The 12739-nt window shown below is 36.1% G+C and overlaps 1 protein-coding gene across 3 annotated transcripts in view; it reads left to right on the top strand.

The window, feature by feature from the left end:
- The window catches only part of LOC138735947 (pleckstrin homology domain-containing family G member 4B-like), a 136042-nt gene that overhangs the window by 94870 nt on the left and 28433 nt on the right, over positions 1 to 12739 (top strand). For all 3 annotated transcript variants that reach the window (XM_069884639.1, XM_069884640.1, XM_069884638.1), the window contains exons 9-11: positions 8586 to 8684; positions 9628 to 9776; positions 11103 to 11241. In XM_069884639.1, the coding sequence (XP_069740740.1) occupies positions 8586 to 8684; positions 9628 to 9776; positions 11103 to 11241 (387 nt within the window). The remainder of the gene's footprint in view (positions 1 to 8585; positions 8685 to 9627; positions 9777 to 11102; positions 11242 to 12739) is intronic.

Here is a 12739-nt window from a genome sequence, read left to right as displayed (position 1 = left end):
CAGGGTAACAATGAACACTGGAGTTTGGCTATGAACACAATGTGTCCTCGTGCTGAATGGCCTGTTTCTGTAACAATCTTTCATATTTTCTCAATATTTGCATTGTGCCCTTGACACTTGATTCCTGTGTCCTCATAAAAAATAGAAATGTAACACTAAGAAGGAAAAATCAGCATTAGTTGTGTGAATTGATATACTTTCTCAAGTATTCAGTATGAGTGGAAATTCAGAAATGTGACTGCATCCTTGTGAGTGATAACTTTAGAGTATTGAGACTAATATATTATGCCAGATGTTTCCATTCCATTTTACTAAATGCAACAGTTTGCATGAATAAATGTTTATTGAATGAAATACCTATAGGGTAATGGTTTAATGGAGCTATTTTAATTAATGCCAGTGCAATATCCTCAGCAATATAGCCTGGTGCCAAAGGCATCGGTTAGGATAGTGGCAGATGTTCCCGTTCCATCATGTTGAATGCTTAACAATCTGTTGAGTAAACATGTCCGCGAAAATGCATCACCATTGTTTTTGCTCCATCTTAAATCATATTGAGATTCTTCACTTTGATGCAGGAAGAAGCCAAACGGGAGGAAGCAGGAGATAAATAGGAAGGCTATGAATGGAAGAAAAGTCGAGCATTGCTTTATTGCATTAATGTTTTGGGAAATAGTTTTAAAGGAATTTATAGAACTAAAGGATGTCCCTCTTTTGCTTATACTCTCAACGGCAGATTGAAGACTGTTTTTTTTAGCTTTCTTTCATGGCATTATCAATGCATTTTTGTTTTAATTTACCACCAGCAGTAGGTTACCTCCCTCAGGGAGCTAGAATTGATGCAACATCTGCTTTTTAAAAAAAACATTCATGTATTCATACAAAAAAATTAACATCAAAAGGCAATTTGAGTAGATGAAGCTGAACCCTTTGGGCCTCCTATGGCATCAAGAACATTTTGATCCTCCTGAGTTCTGTGTCGTGACTGCAGTCCTGAAGTATTGTTCCAAACATTGATTTTTCTGAGTAAACACACTGCTTTCAGAAGATTGTGCTCTAATTTTGGTTTATAACTGTAAGATCTTCGCTCACAATTTAACAAAGTAATCTTCTGGGCTTTTACTGCTGAAACCATTGAATATTTAACACCTCAATTACCCTTAATTGTTTACTTACTCAACTATAAAACTTAATTTTAAGAAATCAAGCTTCCCATTTCTGTCCTTTTTTTTTCTTTGCAAACAATTTGATTGCTCTTTTTGGCAAGTAACCAAGGTTCAATTCAGTATTCCCCTGGTGGTCTGACCAAAGCACTGAAGAGCCCCAGTATAATTTACAGTCTTGCTCTATAACCCAGGCACATGGTCAGAGAACTGAAAGCAGTGAGGAAATCATTAATCCCAGCTCTTTTGCTGTCTGTGAACTTGCTCCCACATAGATTAGATCAGTGGAGTTCCAACTGCACACTGTGGAATCTTGCTCAGAATCTATCCCTGTGTCTGACATTGTCCCTATTCTGGGTTCCCTTGCTCCTTTTTTGTCAATCAAATTCTGATCCAGTTGCTGTGGGAATTACAGCCATGAACTAATAAACGGGATTCTCCAGAGTATCAAGGCGTTTATTAAATGTGACTAATCTATGATAGTTTAATCTGCTGAAGATTTAATACACAAGCTTGTTTATATGCTGTAAGGGAAACATTTTACAGGATGATCTGCTAAAATCTGGGCACTAATACTCATTGTGGACTCAAAAAAAAAACTCCATAGTAAGGGTTTGGATTTCTGAAATCTATCATCTACTGTGATCAGTGATAGCAGGCTGTTATATCATCTACTTGTAGTGCTATGCCATTACGCTATTGGTATGCAATGTGTTGGTTCCCCAAGTAATGATGCGTACCTGATCTATTTTCAAGAAGGCCAGGACAAATTAATCTCTTAATGTTTTCTCAGAACAGCAATGCAACATTTCTACCAGCAGATGTCACTGCTATGCTTTTGAATACAGGGACTAAGGGTTTGTGAAGGGTTCCAGCCAGAATTGTTGACTATTTTATTTCCAGCAATGATACTCAACCCACTGAGTTCCTCCAATAGATGGCTTTTTGCTCTAGATTCCAGCATTTTTTAAATTTTTTTTTATTTTTCACACTATAAACCATATTGACCAAGATACATACAGACATTTTTCTTCTTAAATATATACAGTGTCGTTTTCTCCCCCTTTTCCCCCCTCCCTTCCCTCCCTCCCTTCCCCATTTATTTAAAGTTCAATCTATAAGATACATTAAACCCGTTAAATAATGTTGTCACTTAATAAAAATAAACAAGAAATTTTACTGAGTCAGTTCTTTTCGTTATCTTCTCCTTCTGTCATTTTAGGTGGTGGAAGTCCACGGTAGGATTTCTCTATTGTGCTTCATGTATGGCTCCCATATTTGTTCGAATATTGTAATGTTATTTCTTAAATTATATGTTATTTTTTCTAATGGAATACATTTATTCATTTCTATATACCATTGTTGTATTCTCAAGTTGTCTTCTAATCTCCAGGTTGACATAATACATTTTTTTGCTACAGCTAGGGCTATCATACCAAATCTTTTTTGTGCTGCATCCAAATTGAGTCCAAATTCTTTGTTTCTTATATTACTTAGGAGGAAGATCTCTGTTTTTTTTTGGTCTATTGCTTTTTGTGATTTTATTTAATATCTGGTTTAGATCTTCCCAAAATTTTTCAACTTTCTCACATGTCCAAAATGCATGAATTGTTGTTCCCGTTTCCTTTTTACAGCGAAAACATCTGTATGATACTGTTGGGTCCCATTTATTTAACTTTTGAGGTGTGATGTATAGCCTATGTATCCAGTTATATTGTATCATGCGTAACCTCGTGTTTATTGTATTTCTCATAGTTCCGGAGCATAGCTTCTCCAATGTTTCATTCTTTATCTTTATGTTTAGATCTTGTTCCCATTTTTGTTTAGGTTTACAGTTTGTTTCCTTGTTCTCCTTTTCTTGCAGTTTGATGTACATGTACATGTTTGTTACAAACTTTTTAATTATCATTGTGTCTGTAATCACATATTCAAAATTGCTTCCTTCTGTTTCCCAATTTGTCCTTCAAGTAGGTTTTCAGTTGGTAGTATGCAAACATTGTATCGTGAGTTACATTATATTTATCCTTCATTTGTTCAAAGGATAATAATTTATTTCCCGAAAAACAATTTTCTATTCTTTTGATCCCTTTTCTCTCCCATTCTCTAAAGGAAAGGTTATCTATTGTGAAAGAGATTAACTGATTTTGCGTCAATATTAGTTTTGGTAGTTGATAATTTGTTTTATTTCTTTCTACATGAATCTTCTTCCAAATGTTGAGCAGATGATGCAATACCGATGAATTCCTACGTTGCACCAATTTTTCATCCCATTTATATAGTATATGTTCAGGTATCTTCTCCCCTATTTTATCTAGTTCTAATCTGGTCCAATCTGGTTTTTCCCTTGTTTGATAAAAATCTGATAGGTATCTTAATTGTGCGGCTCTATAATAATTCTTAAAGTTTGATAGTTGAAAGCCTCCTTGTTTGTACCATTCTGTTAATTTATCTAGTGCTATCCTCGGTTTCCCCCCTTTCCATAAGAATTTCCCTATTATTTTCTTTAACTCCTTGAAGAATTTCTCTGTTAGGTGTATTGGTAATGACTGAAATATGTATTGTATCCTTGGGAAAATATTCATTTTAATACAGTTTATTCTTCCTATCAGTGTTAGTGGTATGTCTTTCCAATGCTCTAAGTCATCTTGTAATTTTTTCATTAATGGATGGTAATTGAGCTTATATAGATGGCTGAGGTTTTTATTTAGTTGTATACCTAGGTATCGTATTGCTTGTGTTTGCCATCTAAATGGCGATTCTTTCTTAAACTTTGTGAAATCCGCATTATTCATTGGGATTGCTTCACTTTTATTTGCGTTTATCTTGTACCCTGATACTTCTCCATATTCCTTCAATTTCCTATGTAATTCTTTTATTGATATTTCTGGTTCTGTTAAGTATATTATAACGTCATCTGCAAATAGACTGATTTTATATTCCTTCTCTTTTATTTTTATCCCTTTTATTTTATTTTTTGTTCTTATCAGTTCTGCTAGTGGTTCTGTAGCTAACGCGAACAGTGAGGGAGATAGTGGACATCCCTGCCTTGTTGATCTACTTAATTTAAATTGGTTTGATATATATCCATTTACTGTCACCTTCGCCAATGGTTCGTTTTATAATGCTTTAATCCAATTAATATATTTCTCTGGTAGGCTGAATTTTTGTAGTACTTTGAATAAATAATTCCATTCTACTCTGTCAAAGGCCTTCTCTGCGTCTAAAGCAACCGCTACTGTTGGAATTTTATTTCCTTCTACTGCATGAATTAAGTTAATACATTTACAGATATTGTCTGTTGTTCATCTTTTTTTAAATAAATCCAGTTTGGTCTAGATTTACTATTTTTGGTACATAGTCGGCCAATCTCTTTGCTAATAGTTTAGCTATTATCTTATAATCTGTGTTAAGTAAAGATATTGGTCTATATGACGCTGGTGCAAGTGGATATTTCCATGTCTTTGGTATTACTGTAATTATTGCTGTTTTGCATGAATCTGGAATGCTTTGTGTTTTATCAATCTGGTTGATTACTTCAGAAGGGGAGGAATTAATAAGTCTTTAATTGTTTTATAGAATTCTATTGGGAATCCATCCTCTCCTGGTGTTTTATTGTTCGGTAGTTGTTTTAATATCTCCTGTAATTCTTCTATTTCAAATGGTTTTATTAATTTATTTTTCTCCTCTGTTTGTAATTTCGGTAGTTCAATTTTAGTTAGAAATTCATCTATTTTGTCTTCTTTCCCTTCGTTTTCAGTTTGATATAGTTGCTCGTAGAATTCCATGAAGTTTTCATTGATCTCCGTTGGATTATATGTAATTTGTTTGTCCTTTTTCCTTGATGCCAATACCATTCTTTTAGTTTGTTCTGTCTTAAGCTGCCACTCTAGAATTTTGTGCGTTTTTTCTCCTAGCTCTTAATATTTTTGTTTTGTCTTCATTATGTTCTTCTCCACCTTATATGTTTGTAGTGTTTCATATTTTATTTTTTTAACTGCCAATTCTCTTCTTTTAGTTATCTTCCTTTATTGCTAATTCTTTTTCTATATTTGTTATTTCCCTTTCCAACTGTTCAGTTTCCCGATTGTAGTCCTTCTTCATCTTAGTTACATAACTTATTATTTGCCCTCTGATGAATGCTTTCATTGCGTCCCATAGTATAAACTTATCTTTCACTGATTCCATATTTATTTCAAAGTACATTTTAATTTGTCATTCAACGAATTCTCTAAAATCCTGTCTTTTAAGTAGCATGGAGTTTAATCTCCATCTATACATTCTTGGTGGGATGTCCTCTAGCTCTATTGTCAATAACAGGGGTGAGTGGTCCGATAATAGTCTAGCTTTGTATTCCGTTTTTCGAACTCTCCCTTGAACGTGGGCTGATAACAGGAATAGGTCTATCCTCGAGTATGTTTTATGTCTACCCGAATAGTATGAATATTCCTTTTCCTTTGGGTGTTGTTTCCTCCATATATGCAAAAGTTGCATTTCTTGCATCGATTTAATTATAAATTTGGTTACTTTGTTCTTTCTGTTAGTTTTTTTCCCAGTTTTATCCATGTTTGAGTCCAAATTAAGGTTAAAATCCCCTCCTATTAGTATGTTCCCTTGAGTATCTGCTATCTTCAAAAAGATATCTTGCATAAATTTTTGATCTTCTTCATTAGGTGAATATACATTGAGTAAATTCCAAAACTCCGAATATATCTGACATTTTATCATAACATATCTCCCTGCTGCATCTATTATTTCCTCTTCTATTTTGATTGGTACATTTTTATTGATTAATATAGCTACTCCTCTGGCTTTTGAATTATAAGATGCTGCTGTTACATGTCCTATCCAATCTCTCTTTAATTTCTTGTGTTCCACTTCAGTTAGATGTGTTTTTGTACAAATGCTATATCATTTTTTTCTTTTTTCAGTAAATTTAACAGTTTCTTCCTTTTGGTTTGGTTATGTATTCCATTAATATTTAAAGTCTTATAGTTCAACATAGCCATTTCATACTTTGTTTATCTTTCCTTTCGGTTTCCTCATCACTACCTTCCCTTCTTATCCATTTCTGCTTTCTTTTTTTGAACACATTATAAGACAACATTTCTAAAACATAAAATATTTCCACTATTCCCATATCTAAAATTCCTTTAACCCCAATAGTCCCTCCCCTTTCTGAGTTGCTCTTTGTCCCTTGTCGGGCAACCACATCTCCCCTCTCCATTTGGATTTGCGAATCCGCTTGCAAGTGTCAACTGATTTTGCAGTGACTGTAATTCTGCCCCACCCAGCCCCCCCGAAAAGATTTTAATCTTCATATATAACAAAGGTCACTCTCTTAATTCCTTCCTTTCTTTAGTTCTTACCTATACTCTATTTTTTATAATATATATACACATACACATACACATATATATATATATATATATACGTACATACACACATACATATAGTTTGTTGTCATTTTTGTTCTTGTTACATCTCTTCATCTCTCTGTCTGTTTTGTAGTTGTTCTACAAATTTTCGTGCTTCTTCCGGATCCGAGAATAGTTTGTTTTGCTGCCCCGGAATAACTATTTTAAGTACCGCTGGGTATTTTAACATAAATTTATAACCTTTTTTCCATAGGGTCATTTTTGCTGCATTGAACTCCTTCCTCTTCTTCAGGAGTTCAAAACTTATATCTGGATAGAAAAAAAATTTTTGACCCTTGTATTCCAGTAGTTTTTTGTCTTCTCTTATTTTATTCATTGCCTTCTCCAATATATTTTCTCTTGTTGTATATCTTAGGAATTTTACTAGAATGGATCTTGGTTTTCGTTGTGGTTGTGGTTTAAGGGCTAATGTTCTGTGTGCCCTTTCTATTCCCATTTCTTCCTGTAATTCTGGTCTTCCTAGGACCCTGGGGATCCATTCTTTTATAAATTCTTTCATATTTTTGCCTTCTTCATCTTCCTTAAGGCCCACTATCTTTATATTGTTTCTTCTATTATAATTTTCCATTATATCTATCTTCTGAGCTAACAGCTCCTGTGTCTCTTTAACTTTTTTATCAGATTCTTCTAATTTCTTTTTTAAGTCATCTACTTCCATTTCTATGGCTGTTTCTCATTCTTCCACCTTGTCTACTCTTTTTCCTATATCTGTCATGATCATCTCTAATCTATTCACTTTTTCTTCTGTACCTTTTATCCTTTTTATTTCACTGAATTCTTGTGACTGCCATTCTTTTACTGTTTCCATCTATTCTTTAAAAAAATATATATCCATGTACTTGCCCTTCCCTTCATCTTCCATTTCTCTGTGTTCTTCCTCCTCTTCTTCTGAGTTCACTCCAGGTTCTGTGTCCTTTACCTCTGTCTCTTCTGGTTTTCTTGTTGGGTTGTTTGTTTTATTTTGTTGGGTATTTTTGGTCTTCTTATTTTTATTAGAAGTGTCTTGGTGTTGGTCTTCTTCCTCTGGGTTGGTCATCTGTTGTTTCTTTGATTTCTTATTTTTATTCTCTTCCTTCTTGTTCTCGTTATTTTCTATGTTTTCCTCTTGCTGTTGTGTTATAGTTGCCTGTTTCAGTTGTGGAGATCTACTCCTCAGCTGGTCCCCCCTCCCGTCAGTATTATTTTTGTCTTGCGCATCGTGCATGCGCGAATCCTCATGCATGCGCGGTTGTGCACTTTTGTTTGGCTCTGTGAGCCATTTTTGTAGTCCCGAGTTTGGGGCTTCGACTGACCTCAGGGAGCGGGCTTCTCTCTCCATGGCGGGCCTCCTCGTACAGGTAAGGCCTTCACCTTCTTCTTCCGACGTCTTTCCTTCTTCTTTTCTTCCCATTGTTTTTGGTTTTTCTTTCTTCACTGCCATTTTCTCCACACTTTTACTTTCACTTTGTTATGGTTTTTATGTTTGTGCCTTTGTTTTTTCTCTATCTTTTTTTAACTTTTCTGGAGAGGGCTGGAGTTCCCCTACTGGCCACTACTCCATCACGTGACTCCAATCTAGATTCCAACATTTGGTGTCACTTGTGTTTCCAATGAAATAAACAGTTTTACTGATGTTTCAGATTTCCAACATCTGCAGGTTTTTGTATCTCTAGCACGATCCCTTCTGCTTCCCCTTTCCTCAATGATCTTCTATTTCCATCTCCTCAGGATAGACCAATTGTGATGAACGTGCCATCACCACCTCTTCTTCACCTGTACAAACACAATCAGTGCCACTCATTTTTTTCTTACTCATGTGCTCTCTTTCGCACATGCCTTTCTCTGCAACGTGCACCATGTTAATTCTAACCTCCCCATTCTCCATTCCGATGAGATATATCAACTGTTTTTCTTCCTCCACAGATGCTGCACATGATGAGTTTGATCTTCATTTTCAATATCTGAAATCTTTTTCTTTTCAATGACTTTAATTATTTTTGTGTTTCAGAGACTTGAGTCATTTATTGCAAACTGCAGAGAGGCTTCCAGTTTGTTACTGGACACCATTAGGATGTTCAAATCAAATAAACCTGGCAATAACACACAGGTACGTGGCCAAACAATAAATAAAAAGCAATGCAGCACAAAAGAGCATAAGAATATAGCAGTAACATGGCGGCAAAGTCCTCAAAGTCAGTTGTGCCTGGCTGATGAAAATTCTTTGCAATTTGATGAAATTGGCTAGAAAATTCACATGAGGTGACTAGAACTGAACACAATAATCTTAAGTGTGATCTCACCAGAGATTTGTAGATTTGCAACCTTTTCAATTTCTTTTCATGTTTATTTAATGAGTAAATAAATTGCTTCACACTGCTCCCAATATAACTATATTATTCCTTAAGTATTCAGAATGAAACCTAATTCAGTAACAGATACCATCACACTATCAAATATCTCTACTTATTAGTCTATGCCTCTTGCAGTGAAGACCAACATTCCAGTAGCCTTTCTACTTGCTTGCCATACTTGCATAACACACTTTGTGTCTTGTGCGCAAGTACTTTTAGACTCTCTTGTACTGCAACACTTTTGAGTCTTACTTTATTTAAATAAACATGTTCTGCTTCATTTTCCCACATTATATTACACCTGCCATCTACATGCCCACTCACTTAACCCATCACGATCTCTTTGTGTCCTCCTCACAACTTGTTGGCACACCTATCTTTGTATCATCAACAAATTCAGGCTGCAATCCAGGTTGTTAATCTGACACCTCAGCAATGTCCCCGTGGCACTCTGCTGGCTATTGAATGTCATTCCAAAAATACTCCATTTATTGTATCTCTCATTTTTCTACTGCCCTTCCAGCCTATTATAAAGCCCAGGCACTCTTGCACTAACCACTTATGCATCACTTTATCGAATGCCTTCTGGAAATCTAGATGCTGTGATGTAGCTGAAGATTAGCTAGTTTAAATTTGATTGGATTGAGATTGCTTCCTTTTTAGAGTTACCAGTTTGTCTTTATCTTTATTTGATTGAAGGAGGTTATAGATTGTATCAACAACCACAAGATGACCATGCAGAGGGTTTTGCAAGATGCCCGATTGGTTAATTTAGAACTAGAAGGTGGAGCAAATCTCGCCAGACTCAAGAAAGAGGAAACCCGATTCAGTTTCTCGGAGGACTACAGGTAGGAATGTTTGATCTGAGAGTTCATTTTTACTCTGCCTCAGTATAATTACTATCTGCATATTCATTATTAGGAACCATATGTAAACAATATATTTTGAATGAGGCATCTACAAAATGAAATTTCCAACACTTGTGTCTACAAAATAATCATTCTCGTTTTTGATAAATGAGAGCTGAACTTATCACCTGCTCTTTACTGAAGCATCAGAGTGAAACTGCATCAGTTGAGGTTTTCTACCTTTTCCACAACTAGGTCAAGTATCTTCCACTCATCTGCTACTGCTCACCCCCTATCGCTTCTGTTTTCAATAGCCTCTGCTGGCTTCAAACATTCCTAAAGACTTGATTTTGAATAAGAAATTCTCCACCTCACGTGCCCACCTTACTTCCATTGTCTTCTTCAGCTCCATGTTCTAATTTTCCAGCAAGCTGCCCTGCATCCACTCAGTTCACTGCCATATGGATGACAGTCTTCAGTGTTGTTGGTTGATGCTCTGGAAGCCCCAAAACATCACCCTCTTAATAAATTCCCAATCTCTTTCATGTGACTCCTCAACATCTCTGCCCAGATTTACCTTCATTCATTTCTTCAAACTTTAGCTTCATTGTGACCAACCTTTTTATTATTGAGGTACGGTAGAATATGTTGCCATGTTTAGTCACGTTTGTGGAATCTTATTCATTCTTCCTTTCATGATTTTCCTTCTTCACTGCCCTTAATCGTTTAGGTGCCCAACTTACCTTCTCTAATGAATACACAAAATACGCTCACATTAGATTTTCATAAATATATAATATTGTTATGTGCAATCATTGTAATTTGCTTTCATTGAAGTGACTAGAACAAAATTTTGGAAGTGAGCCACCTGGCCTTTATCACCACAGAGAGTTCAGACCAGGTCTCCTACAGAATCCCCAAATCACAGTCCAGTCTGCTTTGTCAAATTTGAACTAGCTGATACACTATTTATCAGAGAAGTCCAAGCAAGATGTGGTACCTCTGCTTTTATGCTCTTTGTCAATAGACAGGTCTTTGTCTCCTGCCCCTTGATCCCCAACTCACCCCTTTTGCGTTTTTTGCTTGGCTTCCGAATCATCTGCTAATGGAAGTAGCTTCCCTCTATTTATCACATCCAAACAAGTCATGATGTTGCAGTGGAAACTTTCTACTTTTTTTTGCTCAGCTTCTATGTTGTAACTTTGCAGCTGAAATCCCTTAACTATGAAAGTATTTGTACAGAGAGAGATGCTTTTTCATATTTACAACTTGTCATGTAATAGCGATATTTAAAATGGCAGTATATATGTATCTGTAAATTTGCAGAGACGCCATTGATTCAGTAACACCTCTCTACAATATGGTGGAAGAAAGTGTCCATACACTGGTGATGAGGTCCAATCAGTGCCTTCAGCATTTGGAGTTCTTGCAGAATCTGAGGACACTTGAGGACAAATTTAAACAGGTTGGTGAATAGCTGAAGGTAATTAAACTTGAAACAGGTTCTATTTCCCTTGATGCTGCTTCGCCTGCTCAGCATTTACAGCATTTTCTCTTTTATTTCGACATCATAGAATGAGAACATAAATACAATTTGCTGATGTCTTGATGAGGGGCTGTGAACCTGAAACGCTGACCATTTATTTTCTCCAGTTGATGCTACTCAACCCGCTGAGTTCCTCCATGCTCCAGATACAACTCTCTGCACTCTCTCCTCTGTTTTCAGATTTAGAGCATGTATCTTGTCTGTCGCCAAAACAGATTTGTCCAGTTTAGCAATTTTTGAAGAGAATGCGACACATATCATGTAGAAGCAAATTTCATTTTATTAGCTATTTTGTGTCTTATGAGGAGTTAGAACATAAGAAATCAATGCAGAAGGAGAATATCTGGCACCTCTAACCTGTTCCGCCATTCAGAAAGATCACAGCTGATCTGACTATGGACTCAACTCCACATACTTGCCACTTTCACATAACCCCAACCACCTACTATTGTGAAAACTGTGTCTAAAGTTTGTTTAGTGAGATAGTCTCTTCTGCTTCTGTGGGCAGAGAATTCCACATATTTACTATTAACTGGGAAAATCAATTTCCCCCCTCATCTCTGTCCTAAATCTGCATCTTGACAAAGGTCCTTTAGTTCTAGTTTCACCTCCCAGTAGAAACAACTTTCCTGCCTCTATCTTATCTCCACCTTTATCATTTTATACGTTTCCACAAGATCCCCTCTCATTACAGCGAGTATTACAGCAAATTACAGTGAGTACAGTCCCAGACGACTCAATCTCTCCTCATCTCTGGAATCCACCTGAACTTCCTTTGCACCACCTCAAAGCCAGGATCTATTTTCTCATGAGGAGACCAGTACTGCAGACAGGTGCAGCCTCACTGGTACTCTGTACAGATGCATAAAAACCTCCCTGCTCTTCAATTCAATCCCAATAAAACCCAACATTCCATTTGCCTTCTTGGTTACCTGTTAGACCTGCAAACCAACATTTTGTGGTTCATGCACAAACACTCCCAAGTCCATCTGCATACAGCATGCTGCAATTTTTCACCATTTAAATAATAATCTGATGTTCTATTCTTCCTTTCAAAGTGGATGACCTCACATTTATTAGCATCAGATAGGCAATGAACATTCAAACAACTTGTACATACGAATGGGCTGTTCTCCAATTCACACACGCGCATAATTGTGTCCCAATTTGTCCATGCACACAAAGCTCATAATGTTACCTCACGAATGCTAAATAAGAACTGCAAATACCTGTTCCGCCTTACATATAAAATTCAGCTTATGGACAGACCCAGGTATGGGAATTCATTCGTTACCTGGGGAGTCCCTTTATTCCATTTGTCAGACCGTTGCCCAATCACTTAAACTATCTATATCTCTCTGAAGGCACTCAACATACACACTTTGCTTTTTCACTCAATTTAATGTCATCAGCAAAT

The sequence above is a fragment of the Narcine bancroftii genome, chromosome 6 (genome assembly GCF_036971445.1).
Source record: "Narcine bancroftii isolate sNarBan1 chromosome 6, sNarBan1.hap1, whole genome shotgun sequence".
Lineage (NCBI taxonomy): Eukaryota > Metazoa > Chordata > Chondrichthyes > Torpediniformes > Narcinidae > Narcine > Narcine bancroftii.
Note: the sequence above shows the minus strand (reverse complement) of the source record. Positions and strands in the feature narration are given on the sequence as shown.